The 21,315-nt window shown below is 39.5% G+C and overlaps 1 protein-coding gene across 7 annotated transcripts in view; it reads left to right on the forward strand.

Moving 5' to 3' along the window:
* Positions 1 to 21,315, forward strand: part of ARHGAP18 (Rho GTPase activating protein 18) — a 200,847-nt gene that overhangs the window by 123,020 nt on the left and 56,512 nt on the right. For all 7 annotated transcript variants that reach the window (XM_032339551.1, XM_032339550.1, XM_032339552.1 and 4 more), the window contains exon 2: positions 17,236 to 17,429. In XM_032339551.1, coding sequence (XP_032195442.1) covers positions 17,236 to 17,429 — 194 coding nt within the window. The remainder of the gene's footprint in view (positions 1 to 17,235; positions 17,430 to 21,315) is intronic.

A 21,315-nucleotide genomic window follows, 5' to 3' on the forward strand; every position in this document is an offset into this window, starting at 1 on the left:
GAGAGGAGGAAGCAGGCTCCCTGCTGAGCAGAGAGCCCGATGCGGGGCTCGATCCCAGGACCCTGGGATCATGACCTGAGCCGAAGGCAGAGGCTTTAACCCACTGAGCCACACAGGTGCCTCTGTATTTTACTTCTTTTTTTTTTTTTTTTTAGTTTTCTAAGCATTAATTTGGTAGGTACATTTGCTTGTTTAAAAACCTTCTACCATTGCATTTCATGTGTCTCTAGAGGACAGGCAATGTCCAACACAATTTGGCTGTAGCCTTTTTGCCCCCCAGTGCCTAACACATGCCCCAACCCTTCCAACGAGTTGCAACTCCCTGCATGTCAGTGAGTCTGTCTGAATCGGTCTGTTCAGTTTCCCAGCCTCACTGGATAGTCTTCGTTTGCTTTGCTGATGTGGTTACCACTGCCTCGAATGTCTTTCTTGTCCTGCTCTCCCTAGCAAAGTTCCATTTAGTCTTCAGGATCCAGCTCCCATCACTCTGGCGTGAAGCATTTACCAAGTCACCAACCTAGGGCTTAAGACTTTGGCAATCTGTGTTTCCGTAGCAGTTCTCACTTGCAATTGTTTCTGGAGATCCCATTGCTCAGGTTTTTGTTGCCTACTAAATTCTAGATCTACTGTGTCTGAGATACTGTGTCTGAACTCTAATATCTTAGCATAGTGTGGAGTAAAGTAGTTTTTCACTAAATATTCTCTGAGTCCATGAAAAAATGAATGTTCTATAGACAAGCAGTCATTGACTTTTGCATGTGGGAAAGAGGGGGAATTACATCATTTGTCTATATTGGGCTATACAAAGAGAACCTACCTGCTGTCTCATTCGTTCTGCATCCTCGATGTCAAGAAGCCCGCCACCAGCCACCTGTGACTGTTGAGCTCTTGAAATATGGCTAGATCAAATTGAATGCAAATGGAAGTTACAGGATTTTGAAAACTTGGAATGAGGGGCACCTGGGTGGCTCAGTGGGTTAAGCCGCTGCCTTCAGCTCAGGTCATGATCTCAGGGTCCTGGGATCGAGTCCCGCATCGGGCTCTCTGCTCAGCGGGTAGCCTGCTTCCCTCTCTCACTCTCTGCCTGCCTCTCTGCCTACTTGTGATCTCTCTCTGTCAAATAAATAAATAAAAATCTTTAAAAAAAAAAAGAAAACTTGGAATGAAAAAAGAATAAAAGATCTCATTAATAATTTTAATATTGATTATGATCATGTTGTAGTGATAATATTTAGGGTATATTTTGTTAAATTAAGTATACTATTACACTTGCCTGATTCTTTTTACTTTTTTTTTTTTTTTTAAGATTTTATTTATTTTAGAGAGAGTGAGGGAGAGAGTGAGTAGGCAGGGGGAGGGGCAGAAGGAGAGGGACAAGCAGAGTCCTCTCTGAGCACAGAGCCTGTTGTGGGGCTCTCTCCCATGACCCTGAGATCATGACCTGAGCTGAAATTGAGTCAGATGCCTAACCAACTGAGCCACCCAGCTGCCCCTCTCTTTTCTTTTTTTAATGTGGCCACTAGAAAATTTTTAAATTAATTTTGAGGCTTGCCTTTATTTTAGCTGGGTAGCAATGCTTGTATAAGAATTTGTAACATTTAAAATAATATGAGAAGGTTTCCTACCACCCTCCAAGTGTGCTTCCTAAGATTCAGTCAAGTATTTAAAGTTTAGGATCAAAATTTCAATCATTTTGAGTTATTTAGTTAAAAATAAAATCATGGTTACCTTTCTGGCTCAGCTGGTAGGACATATGATGCTTGATCTTGGGGGTTGTGAGTTCAAGCCCCATGTTGGGCACAGAGCTTATGTTAAAAAAAAAAATTCATTTAAATATACTTCTACTGAACTCAGTTTTTAAGTTGTAATGTCTTTTGAGAGTGTTCTCTTGATTCTTTACTGAACTGCCAAACTAAATCTCAGGGACTTTACCATATTTCATCTGTATATTAGTGTCACCTATCCATGAAAACTCAATGTTTTTTTTTTTTTTTTTTTTTTTACCATTGTCTGTGGAGTAATAAATGGGAAGTGATAAATTTTATTATAAAACTTGCAATCCATGTCCTCACCTCTACTGCCTACATAGTTTCTCACTACTTGTGCTGGATCAAAATCACGTACGTTGCATACCATCATTAAAAACTTCTGCCTAATTAATTTTTCAGTGTTTAAAGCTTAAGGATTCTATAAAAGTGTTTTTAAGACTTGAGATGCCTAAGGCAGTTGTTTTTCTAATTTTCTGTAGTCATAAAATAATTTTTCTAGTGCATTCTTAAATGGATCTCAAATCAAAGAGACGCCTCTGTGGCTGATGGGTAAGTGGGGGACCCAGAGAGGCCCTTCCCCACCACCTCATTTTGCCCTGGTTTGGAAAATGAAACACTAAGGCAAAGTGGCAGGTTCAATTAAGGCTTTACATGTGGAAAATCAGATTAGAGTTATCTAATTTTTAAAATTGGAAGAGATGTGAGATATTATTCTTCACGTTGTAGAGTGAGTTATCTGTCAGGCTCACACAAAGAACAGCCGAGCTGGAGAGAGGCCAACTTCTGTCTGCTGGTAGAATCTTCTTTCGTAAACTGTCCTGTGATAATAACCTAAGAAATATTCTTTCTTGGGACATTAATATGACCTAGGAGTGATGACAGCTCTTCAGGAGGGAGTGAGAACCTACTGGGCGTAAGGTGAAGTACACACACACACACTCGCGCACACCCTGAGTCACAGAGCGGTATCCCGAAGTGAGGACTGGGCAAATGCTTAGGAAGTAGCCAGTGAATGTGTTTGTCTTTTCTCCTCTCTCCATAGCTTATTGCAAGTCCCTGATTAGGGTTTAAAATGGCACAATGAATTATGCAAAAGCTGTTTCTGCCGTAGGGGCTGTCTTGCAGCCTAATGCAGTGCAGATGGAAAGATCTTCTTTGAATCATTGTTCTCAAGATACTTGGGAGCTTTTTGAGGAATAAGCAGTCAGAAGTGGAAGTGAATGGCCTTCAACAGTAAATGAATTCCTTCTGCAGAGAGGAACTGAAATGTATTTATGACGCAGATGGTTGCCCTGTGTTTGAAGGCTCATCCTTGTCATCTGATAGTCAAGCAGAATGTATCCTGAAATACTTGGGTTTTCGATGGTTCCACTGGAGAAATTATTCCTGCTCAGGCTGGCCCTACGTGTATTATTATTTCTCTTCAAAAATGGTTATGAGTATTTAAATGCCAATTCGCTCCAATCATGAAAATATGCAAATTATCTTTCTCTCTCTGATCTTTAGTTATTACTAAAGAGACTGAATTAGTTAGCATTCCCTTACTTTTATTAGCATAATATTAATGCAAATGATCAGCAAAGGCTTTTTTTAAAAAAGCAGAACCATGGAAAGCAATTAATAACAGTGCTCACTTGCCTCGGTGAGGAGAAAACATTTATGATTAGGTTTTTAACTTTGGTATCTGTGCCAAGGACCACCCACATGGGCCTAAAAAGGTTCTTGTTCCGAAAATCAACATCAGTTTGGAGGTTTCAGTTGCAGGGCAAAAGCCAAATCCGCAAAAGGCCCAACGGGAAATTTTTAGAATGAAACCGAGTTATCTGTGGGTAGTTCTTCACTGTTCAGATGCTCTCAAATATGCGTGCGATGGGGTATATTTCTAAGACATGGATGTTTAAACTGTAGGCAGAAAAAGTAAAGGAATGCTATTTGGTAGTCTCATCAATGTATATAGTAAGGACTGAAAACTATTCCCAGCAAAGGGGTTAATACAGAGAGGACACTGATTAATCCTTTTTTTGCTCAGAGGAAATGGGCTTAAATTAGAGGGAAGTAAATTCGAATTAAATAACAGGAAGACATGGTTGGCTCTGGGGAGAGCTTTATAAAATTAGAATGAGGTATAGCAAGAGATTTCAATCTTCCTGCTTACCTACGCTCACTGTGCTGCAAAGATTTCTTACACTTTCTGGCATCTGGGTCTTTGTTTCACCGGAAGTGAGCACCACAACGCAACCTACTAGCAATACCACTCAGCACGAGGCCAGTGCTGCCTTGTCTTATTTGGCTATGCGATTTATGTCCACTTTCAGAATGCGTGTCTCTCGAGGATCGGAGGGGAAGTCCTGCGTTTCTTTGGTACCCACATGAATAGTGCCTTGCAGTCAATGGGCAGTTGGTATTTGTTGAGCGAATGTGTGGATCACAATGTTGCGATCGGTTTATTATTAATAAGCAGGAACCCAAGCTCTGGAGTATCATTCTACCAAAACACTGAAGTACGGACTTTGTTCCTGTTGCACTGTTCTTCTTAGTATTACTTTACTACTTGAAATGGAAAATGCACTTCATCATGTGGATTGATATCATTATTAAGTTATAGTCACAGTGATTTTATTTTTTTTTTAAAGATTTTACTTATTTATTTGACGGAGAGAGAGATCACAGGTAGGCAGAGAGGCAGGCAGAGAGAGAGGGGGAAGGAGGCTCTCTGCTGAGCAGAGAGCCCGATGCAGGGCTTGATCCCAGGACCCTGATCATGACCTGAGCCAAAGGCAGAGGCTTAACCCACTGAGCCACCCAGGCACCCAGTCACAGGGATTTTAAAAAATAAAACATAAGTGCAGAATTCTGATATCCGTAATGAAGGAAGATCAATTAATAAATGTAAGCATTGTTGTTCAGGGAAACTTTTTATTCATAAAGCTATTGGATTAAGAAATTAACATTCTTTTTTTTTTTTTTTAAGATTTTATTTATTTGAGAGAGAGAACATGAGCAATAGGGGAGAGGGGAGAGCAGCAGACGGAAAGAGAGAAACAGACTGTCCACTGAGTAGAGAGTTCAGTATGGCTCTCCATCCCAGGACCCCAGGATCATGACCTGAACTGAAGGCAGAGGCTTAACTGACTGAACCACCCAGGTGCCCCTGAAATTAACGTTCTTGTGTTAGGATGGTTGGCATATGCATAGTGCTTCACAAGTGTTTCTTATAAAAACCTATGCGTTTTACTTTATAGAACTTGCTTCAGCAAATAACTGAAGTTGTTTATGAAGTGGGAACCTATTTGTTTTTTTTTAAATAAAATTTATTAACTTTTAGAGAGAGCGAGAGTGTGTGTAGGAGTGGGAGGGGGCTAGGAAGAGGAGAATCTCAAGCAGACTCCACACTGAGTGCAGAGCTCAACATGGGGCCCAGTCTCACAACCCTGAGATCATGACCTGAGCCGAAACCAAGAGTCAGGTGCTTAACTGACTGTGCAGCCAAGGCACCAGGAGATGGGAACCTTTAATAGTGGACCCTCAAACACCTGGATTAAAAAAAAAAAAAAAAGTAAAAGAAACAACAGAAAACAGTTCTTAGTCTTGGTTCTTTAATATAAATTATCTGACAACTTAAGTCTTTCTGGAGGCTTAACCTGGCCGATACTAAAGGAAGTTCATCTTTGATGCCATCATCCATCCTGAGTGTTTCGGTGTTCACTGCACAAATACTGCCTTCTGCTCTGGTGGGAACAACACCCCCTTAATCCTTTCATATTCTCCTTCTAGAATTTACTCGGACTCTGTTCTGGTGTCTAGAGGCTCTATTTGTTCAGTAGCTCATAGGCTAATCTCTTCTACAGAGTTACCTTCCTGAGACAGGAGTCCGTTCTTCCTCCACTCTTTTCTGGCAACGGGCATCCTTGGTGCAAGACCAGCTGGGATGTGAGGTCCTGGAAGCCTTGGGAAGTGCAGAATGCAGGGTTCACAGAGGTGGTCCAGCAGGTGGCCTTTTGGAAAAAAAAAAAAAAATAGAAATCAGTCAACCTGGATTGTTTCTTTGTAGGAAATATGCAGAAAGGAGAACCCAGGACTAGAGCAATGGGTAGGGTAGAAGAGAGCAGGAGGGGTGGCAGTGGAAGACCAGAGGTGGGAGTCCTCGTGATGAACATTGATTTAGTATCAGTTTCTACAGAGTGCCGGGAGCCTTGGTTATGACCAGGGAGGGAACTCTCACGGGCATTAACTTCTTGTGGACTTCTTGGCCCGTTTCAAATTCCTGCATGAAGCGGAATTTTGGAACCAGATGCCATTTTGCTTTTGGTTAAGTGGGAATTTTGCTGCCCCACACAAGCAAGCGATAAGTAAGAAGTAGGCTAGCCTAAGCCGGGTGATGAGCAGGAGACTCAGATTCCTTTCAAGACAGTAATTAAATTAGGCCAGATTCATATACTTGCAGTTTGGAGGATTTAACCCTCTGAGAATTTGATGTGCCTCTGGGTGGCATTTACCAGAGCTCAGTGGGTCCATAGCTCTGCTGGATGATGAGGTAATGTTAAGGAATAGCATTTGTTATGTATTCATATTAAATTTTTTTTTTCTTTACCTTCTGCATTTCCTCTGCTTACCCCCTGAAGGTTCCCTTAATTTCTTCTTGTAAAACCCTTACTTATCCCTCATGGTCGCATTAGGTCTCTCTGCCCCCTGAGCTCTGTTCCTGACCTGCAAACAGAGCTCAGTTGCTTTTACTGAAAATACTTAATGTTTGTTAGTGGGATTTTTATTTTGTTTTGTTTTTCTTCAGATGTTAGGCTGAAAGTGCCCCTCCGCAAGCAGTATTTTACAATTCGAATTGCCCTTTAGTTCCCTATGTTCTTATTTCTCATGTGTCTTTCAGGTTTCCTGCACTCACATGTCTTGTGTTGGGTCAGCTGAGATTCTAAAATCTACTAGGAAAAAAGGGGTCTTAGATAATCTCATTTAAAGAGGAAAAAATTGCCCCTTAACATTCACATACTCTACTTCGTAACTGATTGCAGAAGACCTGTAGTGAAAACAGTATGGATGGATTGTTTCTAAGCTTGGCTAAATTATTTGATTAGCTGGAAATTATTTCTCCACCCCCTCCATCTCCTCAGCAGAGCTGACTTTTAGCACCTGGCTTATAAAAATACTTCCTGGCCTTCAGTACTTATCTGCAGAACATTATGGCATCTGAAGGTCATTCAGAACTCTCCATAAAATTGCACGTTGTAGCCTACGTGAAGCAGATTTCTTTTCTCTTATCCAAGTATTTGCCATACTCTTGCTGCTGTTTTCAGTTACTTCATTACTATTCATTAATGTTCTTGTGAAATAATGTATAAATATCCTCTTCCTGTTTATCGTATATAGCATAAACACAAAGAGATCCTTTCACTTTTAACATGTTCTTCCAGTGTCTGTGGCCTTTCTTCTGCCAGCTGGGGAGGGTTGGTTTTATATTTTTATAGCCTCACTGAAATATGAGATGATTTCTCTATCTTATTTCAATAAATGATCACAAAGAGGGGAGCCTGGTGGCTCAGTTGGTGAAGTGTCTAACTCTTGATTTCTGCTCAGGTCATGATCTCAGGGTCATGAGATTGAGTCCTGTGTAGGGCTGTGTACAGGGTGTGGGGTCTGCTAAAGATTCTCTCTTTACGCCACCCCAGCTCATGTGACCTTGTGTTTTTTTTTTTTTTTCTCTTTCTCTCTCCCTCAAAAATAAATAAATCAAATCAGAAAGAAGCAAGAAGAGTTTAATAATAATGCCCACATTTCTTCCAGAATATGCTCCTGTATTTGTCTTTAGTTATCATCAAAAGGTGTTTTTTTTTTAACTCCAGCTATGCCTTGTCCAACACGTTTTTTTCTTTTTCTAAATCCTACTATGCCTTGTGCCCATGTTTTTATTAGCATAGGAAGTTGATGTTAATATGTATATAAAAGTCTTATGAAAGGCAAGAGGTTTGCCCTTAGGCAGTAAGTAAACCAGTATTATATTCCTTTCTATTCCAACATTAAATTCAAACTACTAAAGTTCATAGTTCGGCATTATAGCAACAAATACTTTGTTAGTACCTGTGTGATGATAGGCACTGTATATCAAGAGCAGCCTACTCTATGATATTGGGAAATTGTAGTCTGTCAACTGGCCAGTGGTTGAACATCTCTCCCGGATCCCAGATTCCGAAGTACATTGTTAAGTTTCGTATATGACCGTTGCGCATTGGTGTAAGTTTATCTGCATGTGTTAATGTATGTTTAAGGCACATTGGTACAGCGTAATGATGAGATTCTAGTCCGGTACAAGGCTTGCTAGGAAGTTTTTGAATGACAAGTTCAAGAGTATCAGGGAGGATGAGAGGACTTTTGACCTTTGTCAGTGAATCCTCTTCTTCATTTCACCTTTGGGAATGTGTTGAGAGCTTGAAGGATTCTTCAGAAAAAGAAGAGGAGCACAACTTTGAGGCAGAAAAGGCAAAAACTTCAATTTGTTAAGAGTCATAAAAATAAATGGATAAAAGTCTGACAAAAACTTGGGGATGCTGATAACTACTGTTGAAATCAATGACTGTTGTATGGTAAGAACCAGGTATTAGACAGTAGCGTGGAGGAAGCTGGGCTCCATCTCAGGAACAGATAGCCTTACAGAAAGGCTGGTGAGTGGGTCTCCAGGAAACCCACGAGGACTGTGAGGGACAGCAGGAGAGAGAGGGAGGGATACCCAGGATGGGCTATGGAGGTGACCTCAAATTATTGGTTTCTACAGAAATGTTTGTTTGGGGAGTGGTGGGGGACATGAGATGGAGGTGAGCTGATAGCAGTGACCGAGAGGAAGTGAGTTTCTGTCTGAAGAAGGAATGGTGAACCACACGACCTGAGGCGTGTTCGGTACCGGGCTAAAGCCAAGGTCATGACCCAGAAGCTCATGCTGGAGAGTTGTCTGGGCCACAAGCTTAGTGAGGAACTGGAAAATTCCACCCTTATTTGGTGTGGGTGTCATTTATAATCTATCTCGTGACAAATGTTTGAGTAGCTTGCTTGAACAGACATCTCTGATAAAATACCTGACATATATTAGGCATTCAACAAATATTTTAAAACTTGTTTGAGAGATCGAGTTGGCAGGATAGAAGTAGGAGATGTGAGCTTAATAAAATGCAAACCAGTGCTTATTTATGATTTAATATCAGGTACAGTTTAATATGAAATCAGCTCTTTATTTTGTAACCTCTATTCCCTCATAAGGAAGCCTCCTTTCTAACAAAACACTCAAGAACTACAGAGGCATAGAATAATTACTTATTAATTGCCTTAGGGTTTCCTAATGACTAATTTCTTCACCATCTACCTTTCATGTTCCTGTCTTGCTCCTTTGTAGCTTTGTGCAATTAAATAAAAACCACCTTAGAAATTAAAAGGAGGTGGTGGTTTTAGAGGCAGCAGCAGTAACTGAACAATTAATTAATAATTAAACAATTTATAAGCCTCTACTAGGGCAAGCAGTTTGCAGAATTTAGGGATACTCAGGTGAACAAAACAAAACACAAATTATCGCCCTAAGAAACCCACGGTGTAGTGGTTGACACGCGAGGAATGAGCATCCTAGTGCAGGATGTGGTAAGGGCTGTGGGGAGACTGAAGAAGCAGGGAAATGCTTTCATTCCACCCCCCAGGGAGAAAGGTACCGAGATAGGACATTGAGAAACAACAAGTGGAAAAAAGACCAGAGTGAGAGTGGATTCTGGGGGCGAATCTCCAGGTGGCTCTACTGCTAACTAGAACAGGAAAAGGAAAGCGTCCTGGAGTAGAGATGTTGTGGGTAGATGGAAGCCATGCGGGTAGATCACTGAATGAAGTGTAGACATGAAACTCAGTTTGATGTGCTGTGCGCCGTTGTTCCAAGATCTTGACGTTTTATGTCCAAGCCCCACAGCAAATCTCTCTATCCTTGTCTGCGAAAATGATTTTGGCGTTGAGATTCTGCGCCTCCCATTTGGTTACTTGTTGAGTTGTCCCTCTGAGTGAGGAAGAGGACGTGCCTCCTGAAAGATACTTGGGGAACTCAGGAACCCAGGGGATCTCACTTCCACACAGAACCAGATCTGAAAGAGGAAAGGCCTGTGTCTGTAACCACGGCCTGTGAGTTCCCCTTTGTGTACCCTGCCTGTGTCTGTACGGAGAAACCAAAGGGGTTCTTCCTATATGCCTTGGCTGACCCCTGACCTTCCCACAAGCCTTTCGCTCCTGTGTCTTCACTCCTTTCCACCAGACGGGCTGGTGGCAGCCGCCTGTATCCCTGTTCCTTTAGCATGGTTCGCGCATGAGTTGGTTTTGCCCTAGTTTTCTGTAAAAGTGATAAAGCCAAGTTCTGAAAACTAGCTCTTCACAGGGTGCCTGAGGGGGCTTCTCTCCTCAGCTCTGCTTAGGCAACGTTGTGTCAATAGAGGGTAATCCGTGCCTTTCACTCCTTGTTTTGCTGTGTCTTGGAATGTGGAGGATGCTCTGTGGAGACTAAAATGTGCTGTACAGATACTGACTCCTCTGTTTAAAGAAAAAGAATGCTGAAAGAAATAATGATGAATTTTAACCCCACCCACCCCCAAAGGAAAGGGGTAATATATACAAAGGGGAAAAGTAAATTTACTTGAAATCTGAAATTTGACTTCAATAGATTATTAAAACTATAGCAGTTGGGATGGGTAGAAGAGATGTGGGATCCCTTAGGTTCTGAAGGCTGCCTGGGTGTGGGGAGAGGCCATGGGGTAGTGCTTTCTAATCAACTTCTTACTGCCTTTGGGCATACTCAGTATTCTTTCTTCCTGGATGTCAGCACCACTTCTAATAATTACTGCTTCAGCTAAACAATAGTAGGCATTCACGTCCTAGGGTAAAAAATGACTTGGGTCATTCATAGGCTGCAGCTCTTCATAGTCATTCAAATTCAGTGTATTCTGATGGACACGGCCATTACAGAGTATTAATAGCTTCACCATCTCCTGATGGCAGTGATTACTTCTTTAATGCCACTGGCCCCTTGAAAGAAAAATCCACACAGTAGAAACAGGGCTTTTGTTTTCTTTTTGTATTTTTTTTTTTTTTTAACCCAGAGATAATATAAATGGAGAAGCACAGTGAGTTAAACATTTTTGAAAAATTTCCAACTTCTTCAAAACAGAATGTTTTAAAAACAGGTGTACTTGAAGTCACATCCCAGAGTGACACAAAGCATATTCTAGCAAGTGCCTTGGCAAAGATGTCTCTTGGTTTTAAAGAGAGATGGTTTGATTGTTAAATGCTTTTTTTTTTCTCTAGATAAATACACTGGTCGTTTAAAAATGTTAATTATAGACTGTGGCAACATGATCACTTTTGGGTTTTGCTGTGTGCTGTGCAAAGAGGAAGATTGGAGCGCCTGATGCAAAAAAAAAAAAAAAAGTAAATTCTCTGTTCTATTTGGCTATAATAAAATGACTACCGAAGAAGAAGTAAGGACACTAAGGACACTAATCTTGGCTCTACTGTCACTTTACTCGGTGACTTTGGGGAAAATTTTACTCTGGGGCCTCATTACCTCCTCTAGAAAATGATGGGATAGGTCTAAATCCCTAGGGTCCGTTAACATTCTAAAGTTTATGCTTCAATAAATATGGCTTTATCTAAAATATCCTGGTCATTATGGTTAATGGTAAGTTATGGTGTAAGAACTTTTATTGTTGTTTTTGGTGCATTCAAAACAGAACAAGAAATGGAACAAAAATAAACCTTACTCTTCTGTTTTGTGTCTCCCAATGCAGTTACTTCTTTCTGTGCATTGGAAATGAATGTTGGGATAAGGAACATGAAAGAAAGTGTAGCTCTTTTAGAGAGGATCTTGTAAGGAAGTAAAACAAACACAACTGAATCCTAGCATCAAAGGACTTGAAGAAAGCAGACTTTAGGCCATAAAAATGTCTCTGGAAGGGTCAGAACAGGACACAGACGGATGGGTGTAGCAACAGGACTCTTGATGGGGTGGGGGGGGGGTTACGGAAAGTAGAGATTGGACCACATAATTAAATATGAGTTCAAAGAAACATCCTAGTTTCAAATAAATTTGCCTTGAGATGGTTGAGGAAAAGGTTTGGATGACAAAGGAGTGTTAAGGTAAATGCACATTTTCAAATGCACTGGTGCAGAGGGAAGCTTAGAATTTCTGCCCCTTATACATGATAAATAAAAGCAAATGATGAAAGACTTTGGCAAGGCAGGGGTTTTTAAATGATATTCTATTTTTTGTCATTGAAATATAAATTAAATATGGTTATATCATTGGACTAAGTCCCAGTTTTGATGAAAGGCTGTAAAACTAAACTAAAATAAACAAAGAGGTAGGTCAAGAGTCACCAGGAAAGCATGGCTCTTTCTTTCAGTAAGGCTTTCTGGAGCATTGCCCATAGAATTGAAAAGTGCTTTTTGAGATCCATTAGGTGTTGTTTTTGAGAAATCCTAGAACGGTGGTTTTCAAAGTGTGGTCCTGGAACACCTGGGGGTTTCAAGACGCTTTTAGGGGTCTAGGAGATCAGAACTGCTTTCATAATAACACAAAGACTGTATTGGCCTTTTTCAATCTCATTCTCTCGTGAGAACACAGTGGAGTTTCCCAGAGATTACGTGATGCACAGTATCACAAAAGATTGACTGCAGGAGCAGATGTGAGAATCCAGATGTCTTCTATTAAGCCTGACATTAAAGACAGATTCAAAAAATATAAAACAATACCACTCATCTCACTACTTTTTTTTTGTATGTAAAATAGTTTTCTCCCCCCACCTCCCAGAAGTTATTTATGTTAAGATGTTGATTATTCTCATTAAATGAATTAGTATTTTACTTATTCTTTCCAACTTTAATAGCTAATAGTGTACACCTCATTAGACATAACCTATAAAAACAGAAGCTCCTAGGAGGTCCTCGAAAATTTGTAAGTGTATAAAAGAGTCCTGAGACCAGTACTGTTCAAGAATTTCTGTCCTAAAGATTAAGTAATTTTTCTGAACCTTAGAAGTAACGGCAAAGGTGACCTTATTAAACTATGGGAGGGGTGGTTATTTATAGGTAGCGGTTTTACATGTTAACAGTGGTACTAGGTTGCAAGCCCTCTTCATGGTTACCTAGGAGGCATTTTGGGAGGAATTCTCACTCGGTAACTCATGACACATAGCAGTCAAGGCTACTGGTGTTCTTCCCATTCTATGGGTAGGAAAAGTCTGGATTAGAGAAGTCACATGATTTTCCAAAATCATAGAGATAGTTAAGTAGAACCTGGGTCATTGGTACTTAAGACTCCCAGCCCCATAGAACTGCGTGTCATTTTCCTGCACTGGTCCTAGGATTAATCATCAATCAGCCTGTTTTTTTTTCCAACAGACCACAGTCTAATGGATGGCACCGTCCATCTCCCCAAAAAGAACAAACTGCGTCAGACCAATTTAACTTTCTCTATGACAAAATAAAAAAGAGGCAGGAATAGTAGCGCTATGTTTGAAATTCACTGACGGGGGGAAAAATATCACAGAAAAATATACTTCAGGAAAATAGAACAAAACCCCACTTTTTATAAACCCAGTGTAAGAACATGCGAGCAAGAGGAAAAAGACGGGACATTCGTTCCGCGCAGGCCCGTAAGTGTCAGTTAGCTAATAATGTTAGTACCCAGGAAAAAAAGACATGGCGAAAATATTGTGACTTGTGGGGATGCTCGCAGCACAGGGCACAAGTTTGCAGCCTGCTGGAAGCCACTTCTTTCAGATGACGGTGTCTGGTTCTATGGTTAGAGCTGTCAAAGGTGAGAAATGTGAGAGTCTCTGAAGAGTGGCCGTAGGATGATTGGCACGTGGGATTCTGGAGGGCAAGCAGGGAAGACTAACATAGCACAGTTGTTTGCCAGTAAGTCAGGAGAGGGTGATTGGTAGTTGCCTGTGGTACAAACTGTGTGTTTCTTTAATTTCAGCACCACGTGTTGGCTTGGGTCTTTTGGAAATGTAAAAATATTTCTGCTCTGCACTTCATTATGTCTAGCAGATGTTACTTTATGATCTTGAACCCAGTTTGGAGAATGGATGTGGTATCAGATAACGTAGTCCTAGAAACAGAAGAAAGGAATGAGTTAACGGGCTTTGAACCAGGACAGTTTTAAGAAGAGCCACACTTTTAGCCATTGTCTGTCTGGAGTTCAAAAGTAGAGTACATTCTAAGAAAAGAAGTGACACAACCGGTTTATTGATGTAAACTGTAATTTTAAAACGTTCAGCTACATTTTTAGAGAAAATGTAACATCTATGGCACGCTAAGGAGGGCAGTCTACCACTGAATGCTTGCCTCCTCTCTCCAACCCCATACTCTTAATGTTTAAAAAAGAAAACATTTTCTTCCAACATTTACCAATGATCCAAAAAAGAAAAAAAAAATCCTCCATTCCATGACTCTGTATCACCAGGTTATTATAAAAAACCTATTCAGCTTTGAATCTTATTAAAGTAAAAATATTGAGTCTATTCATTAGCACTAGGCGATTAGGTTTTTGCTTTCTGCCTGTTTTGAAAGCAGGGCTTGATATAGAAGGTATATTTACGTAACAATGCTGTTGCTCAATGCCCTTGCATTTTTCTGCACATGCTATCTTAATGGAAATTTACTGGAAAATTCTTGCCAGAATAAACACATTCCTTCAGAAGTGAGAAGCTTAATGTACTTTTAGTTCAACTGCACCTCTTTTCTGTGAACAGATAAACCAAATTATTTGGCATCGGTCATTACACTTCACACATTCCACAGTATTTATTGTGGTCGCCCACGGAATTGAGGGTTGCAGGAGATAGGAATTAGGTCGACCACAGTCTTATATTATAATGGGAAAGAAGACAAAAACAAGGATGGGGCATCTACATAGTTGAAACAAAATAAACCAAAAATGAATCTGGTAGACATTCTGTCAATTAGTTTAACGATCCTGGTAAAGCAGGATTAAGGAATAGAACGTGTGGATAGGTTGAGCTGCTATCACAGGAATAAAAATAAAATTTATGTTCTTTTTTTTAAGTTTTTTTTTTTTTTAAGATTTTATTTATTTATTTGACAGACAGAGATCACAAGTAGGCAGAGAGGCAGGCTGAGAGAGAGAGGAGGAAGCAGGCCTCCTGCTGAGCACAGAGCCTGATGTGGGGCTTGATCCCAGGACCCTGAGATCATGACCTGAGCTGAAGGCAGAGGCTTTAACCCACCGAGCCACCCAGGCACCCCTGAAGTTTTTGTTTTTAAGAGAGAGATAGCTTTCCCATTCACATTTTAATTTAAGAGTCTAAGAGTCTAATTTATTAAGTCTGATAAATTAAGAGTCTAATTTAAGAGTCACTAAAATGACAACGCTGAAGGGGTGGCCAGTGGGGCAAGGCCAAAGGACCAGGATGGGATATAGGGATGTAAACAGGACAGTTTGGGTAGGGAGGGAGGAAGTGTCCCTTGAATTAAGGGATGGGGGAGGCAAACAATGGACAATGGAGACTGAAGGAAAGAAAAACACACTAATATGTTTAGACTTCCTCCTGCTGGCCCTACTCCTAACCAACCCATCACCACCCTAGACTTCTACGGGGGAGATAGAGCGATTGTTCAATCATGCAACCTGCATTATTAAAGTTCTTAAGTAGGGCAGAGAGAACCATCTTCAAAGGAACAAAACCGGCCTGTTAGCATATTACAGTTCAGTAGTCAGTTATATTGTATTCATTTGTAGCAACAAGCAAGTGTTTTGCTTTCTCTAAGAAACCAGTTGGAATTAAACAGGTAGAAATGACCAGTTTAGTGACCCTCTCCGTTATGTAGTATTAAATCCTTCTGTTTTAAATAATTATGGGAAAGGCCAGTTTGAATGTGGAAAATGTTCACATGGTATTAAAGAATGTTGTTTTATGGTATTTTTAATTTTCATATGCATAGTAGGAAAACCCATGTAGCAGAGTATTATTTCCTAACATCCTCCTGGGAGATAAAAGGGCAATTTGAAATTAGAATAACAAAACTCGAGTTCCCTGATTATTGTCCCCACTCAAATTATATTTTCTTTAAAAAAAAATAGTTATGTATTTGAGAGAGAGAGAGGAGGAGCAGGGAGGGCAAAGAGAGGAGGAGACTTCTCTGGTGAGCAGGGAGCCCCGTATGGGCCTCAGTCTCAGGGCCTTGGGATCATGAGCTGAACTGAAGGCAGATGCTTAATTAACTGAGCCACTCAGACGCCTTTCAGATTATATTTTAAAAAAAGGGGGGTGTGTGTGTCTGTGTGGCTCAGTGGATTAAAGCCTCTGCCTTCGGCTCACTCAGGTCATGATCCCAGGGTTCTGGGATCCAGCCCCACATCAGGCTCTGTGCTCAGCAGGGAGCCTGCTTCCTCCTCTCTCTCTGCCTGCTTCTCTGCCTACTTGTGATCTCTGTCTGTCAAATAAATAAATAAAATCTTAAAAAAAAAATTGAATACAAAGAGGAAGTGCCATACTCAAAATTTTCTTTTTTTAAATAGGCTCCCCATCTCAATATAAAAAAGGATTAGAACAAAAATTTAGTATTTCTATTGTATATGGGGATTTTATACACACACACACACACACACACACACACACACACACATATATAAGCTTATTTATTATAGCATCTTTTAATTCATTTTAGTATTTGGGATGTGACTTATAAAAAATATAGTTAACTTCAAGTCATAAAAATACTTTCACTTACTCAATTTATCCTTTTCTTCACAGATAGTATTTGAGATCAGTATTTAAGAGGTAATTCCTAGCTATTTATTCAGAATTTCCATAAATGTTTTCTCCCGATAATGTTTTGCCATATTTTAAAATACATATCAGCTTTGGGCACATTTTCAAATAAAGGTTAAGAGTCGCTTTCTATAGTAGGATATAACAGCAAATGTAATATGACATTCTCCTATTTATGTTTTGGTTCCAAAAATAAAAAGAAATTCAAATAGTATTTCATTTATTGATTGCAGATATTTGTTATGTAAGGGCTCACTGAGTTTGTTTGTAGATATAAATGACAAATATGAAATGCTGTATTAAAAAAATCTCAATTAACTAATGGGCTTTAATCAAGATTTAACCTGTTGCTTTCTAAGAACAGTTATAGGTTTAAAGAAATCTTAAAATAATTTACGTGAAATGGAAAGGAAAAATGGTTTATCACACTGCTATTTTTTTTTTTGGCCAGTGAAAATTTTTGTTCATTCTGCAGGCATATTGTAATTATTGGTATCTCTGTAAATAGCTTCAAAATACATATCTCTTTGGTTTTATTAAGGGGAACTTATGGAGTTTCCAAATTGTTAAGTCAGTAAGCCCTGATGTCTTAGAATTTGTACTACTTCCTCATATATTAAAATGAACCATGTCTCCTTTTGAATTTACAGCCGCAAATATGGTCAGTACACCATGAACCAGGAAATCACCAAAGTTCGCGAAAAACCGCCATTTGACCGATCAAGCTCTCAGGATTCTTTGGATGAACTATCTATGGAGCCCTATTGGATGGAAATAGAAAATATCGAGAAATCAAGTGAAAACAGACAAGATCAAGAAGTGGTCGTTGTCAAAGAACCTGATGGTAGTAACTGAAATAAAACTTGGTTTGTGTGCATGTTTCTGGGAGATGCTACATGGGGATAAAGAGGACGGTAGCCTCAACAAAAATTAAAGAAAGGACAACCAAAATAAGATAATGCTAGTTGTTTCAGCTTGAAAATTACTTGTTTGCAACAGATCTATGGATGCAGCAGCCACGTTTATGTAGCATGAGTAAATAAATTCGCTTGGTCTGAGAGATGCTAGAATCTTGTTGGCTAGACTTACCGTTTCATAGACCCCCTAGGATTCGACTTGGTCTTTGAAGTGATCTAACGTTCATTCTGTGGTATTCTAGCCACAAGGTTGATTATTCTCTAGTGAGTATAAATGTGACTGGAAATCTCACTACTTTGCAGTGATGCTGTTTTTCTGTTGGTCAGTCACCTTGAGTTGTCTTGATGTACTTTATCTCATTGATTCACAATCTGTCATCCTCTACCTTGGACATTTTGGCTTTTGGAAGATCAGAACAAGCCAGTTCTGTTTTTATGGGATAACCTTGCAAATGTTTAAAGATGCTTATCTTGTTCCTCACCATGTCCTTCCAGAAGGGAAAGAAGATTTGCCTACCAGTCCCTCTCGTGGTTTTTGGACCTTTCTCAGCCCTGGTCATTTTGTACCCCCGACTGGATATAATGCTGCAGATTTAGCCAGCTAGCCTGTGGGTATAGATTTGGACAGTGTATGCCATTAGCATTTTCAGCCTCCATATTTGCTTTTTTCTTCTGTTTGTTCCATAAATTGTCTCCAGTTTCTTTCTAGCTATATTTCCCACAATCTCTATTACTATATTTGGTATTATAGAAGAAACATATAAAACATTTTTTCCCCCTTAAAATTTATACTTTTTTTTCAATCTCGTAAATTCAAGCAGTCACTAAATTTTTGATGACCAATTCTGGCATCTATTATATTCGCTTTCTTCTTAAAAAAAAAATTTTTTTTTTAATTTTTATTTTAAGTAGGCTCCATGCTCGGCATGGGGCTTGAACTCACGACCCTGAGATCAAGGGTTGCCTGCTCTACTGACCAAGCCAGTTAGGCATCCCATTTTATCTTTCTTTCTCTGCCTTGTGCCACCCATATGTTTGTAAGTATGTTTTTGGGGTGTCAGTTGATCAGCATGCCCAAAAAAAGAGTCAGTGCCTATTAACCCACTAATATTGATCTCCTTTTCAGCAGAGGACTTCTCATGTAAATGACTTAGCACTGAACTGTTAAAGAGAATCTACATACATAGATTTTTTTTCCCCTTGTTGTGACATTTCTTTAAAAAAAAAAATACCAATAATACTTTAAAAAGAAAAATTGGAGATGTTTCTTAATTTAATGTTTCTTTTTTTTTTTCTCAATTTTATTTCATTTTCTTGGTGTTCCAAGATTTATTGCTTATGCAGAACACCCAGTGCTCTGTGCAATCCGTGCCCTACTTAATACCCACCACTATGGTCTCACCCATCTCCCCACACCCCTCCCTTCCAAAACCCTCAGTTTGTTTCTCAGAGTCCACGGTCTCTCATGGTTCATCTCCCCCTCTGATTTCCCCCAACTCACTTTTCCTTTCCTTCTCCTAATGTCCTCCATGTTATTCCTTATGCTCTGCAAATAAGTGAAACCATATGATAATTGACTTTCTCTGCTTGATTTACTTCACTTAGCATAATCTCCTCCAGACCTGTCCATGTTGATACAAAAGTTGGGTATTCATCTTTTCTGATGGAGGCGTAATATTTCCTTGTATATATGAACCATATCTTCTCTATCCATTGTCTGTTGAAGGGCATCTTGGCTCTTTCCACAGTTTGGCGATTGTTGCCATTGCAGCTATGAACATTGGGGTACATATGGCCTTTCTTTTTATTGCATCTGTATGTTTGAGGTAAATACCCAGTAGTACAATAGCAGGGTCATAGGGTAGCTCTATTTTGAATTTCTTAAGGAATCTCCACACTGTTTTCCAAAGTGGCTGCACCAACTTGCATTCCCACCAACAGTGTAAGAGGGTTCCCCTTTCTCCAGATCCTCTCCAACACTTGTTGTTTCCTGTCTTATTAATTTTGGCCATTCTAACTGGCGTAAGGTTGTATCTCAGTGTGGTTTTGATTTGAATCTCCCTGGTAGCTAGTGATGATGAACATTTTTTCATATGTCTGTTGTCCATTTGCATGTCTTCTTTCCAGAAGTGTCTGCTCATGTTTTCTGCCCATTTTTTGATGTGATTATCTGTTTTTTGGGTATGAGTTTGAGGAGTTCAGTATAGATCTTGGATATCAGCCCTTTGTCTGTAGCGTCATTTGCGAATATCTTCTCCCATTCCATGGGTTGTCTCTGACACAAAAGCAAAAATGAACTTTTGGGACTTTGTCAAGATAATTTAATGTCTCTTAGATTTATAAAATTATAGTCAAATCATTCTTTTGTTTGGGTTCTTCATTTTACTCTCAGTCTTTCTAATTTTCCTGTAAAGTTGAGCTTACTTGTGATAATCAGTGCATGGCCCAAATGCTCGGTCTCAGAGTTTCAGGATGGAAGCAGCGTAGCTGTGGTCTGCTGAATAAGGAGAAAATATTCCCCAGAAAATAGCATTCAGGTCTGATACATAGCCGTGTGTCATTATCTATTTCATAATTTTCCAAGAATAAAATGAATTTATAGATTGTTGTTCATAATGTGATTATAAAGAAGGCCCATGCCTTTTGTTTGACTTTAAATGGTTTGAATTTTACCTCTACTTTTTAATGGGTCAAGTGCCTCTGTATTTAGATCTCGTTTTCTTTACCTAGCATGTCAATATCTGCTTTTTTTCTACCCCCGCCCCAGCAGGTTGTTTTCATACATGTTTACGGCATTCTACCTTAATCGTATTCATAATAATGGCTGGCTTTTTATTGTCCGTAAACAGTTTTTATTACCCAGCGTGCAGAATGCCTGACACTACCTTATGTTTCTTAAAACTGAGGATATACTAGACTTCTGCCCTCAAGGAGTTTATATAATGTGGAAGGATACACAGGCTGTAATAGAGCTCCGCAAAGCTCTTCCCTTGGAACGTTCTCTCGTTCAAGGTTACATGGCAGCCAGGACAGTTATTCTTTATGTTGCAGATGGGAGAACAGAGAGGCTGAGTGACTTGTCCAAAGTCACGTGGCTATCAACTTGGAGAAGCGGTGTGTAGATGAAGGTCTTTGAGGTCTCAGGTCATAGGTGTTTCACTTTCCTCTATAAACTTAGTGCTTGGAGGGAATCTATTCTTGTTACCTTTCTGTTTTTCTGTAATTTTCATAGATCTTATACAATATTTGCTTTACTGTTTACTTTCTGCTTTCAGTGTTTTAAATTATTATGTAATTAGTTTCCTATAATAAGCTATATTTTTTGTTTAAATAGTGTGCTTTTCTTTTTTAATTTGTAAAAAATGTGGATCTCATATGCTTACTATGGGCATTAAAAACTTAATTTGAAATTGATTAGTCCCTGATGTCTAGATACTCTTTACTTCTTTGCAATAGTCCATGTCAGCTACAGTGAACAGAGAAAACAGGCCTTTCCATCAATTACTGTTGGACTCTAGGGCAGTGCTGAATTTAAGCCAAGAAACAAGGCTTTAATGGGTATCTCCAGCATTGACTTCCTTCTGTAACTTGATGGAAGTAAGTTATCTTTTCATTGCTTGCTCATCTCTAGAAAGGGAGCAGTACTATCTTGCCCTAGTTAATCAGCAGGGATGTTATAGAGGTTAATCACTTGTGAAGTCATTTAAAACTTTTAATTGAGTATACACGAAATGGATCTAAAATTTGATATCTTTGTGGCTGGAGTTGATGGCTGTTGTCCAATTTCAGATAATGATTCTTAGCACTGCATTT

The sequence above is a fragment of the Mustela erminea genome, chromosome 4 (genome assembly GCF_009829155.1).
Source record: "Mustela erminea isolate mMusErm1 chromosome 4, mMusErm1.Pri, whole genome shotgun sequence".
In the NCBI taxonomy this organism is placed as follows: Eukaryota; Metazoa; Chordata; class Mammalia; order Carnivora; family Mustelidae; genus Mustela; species Mustela erminea.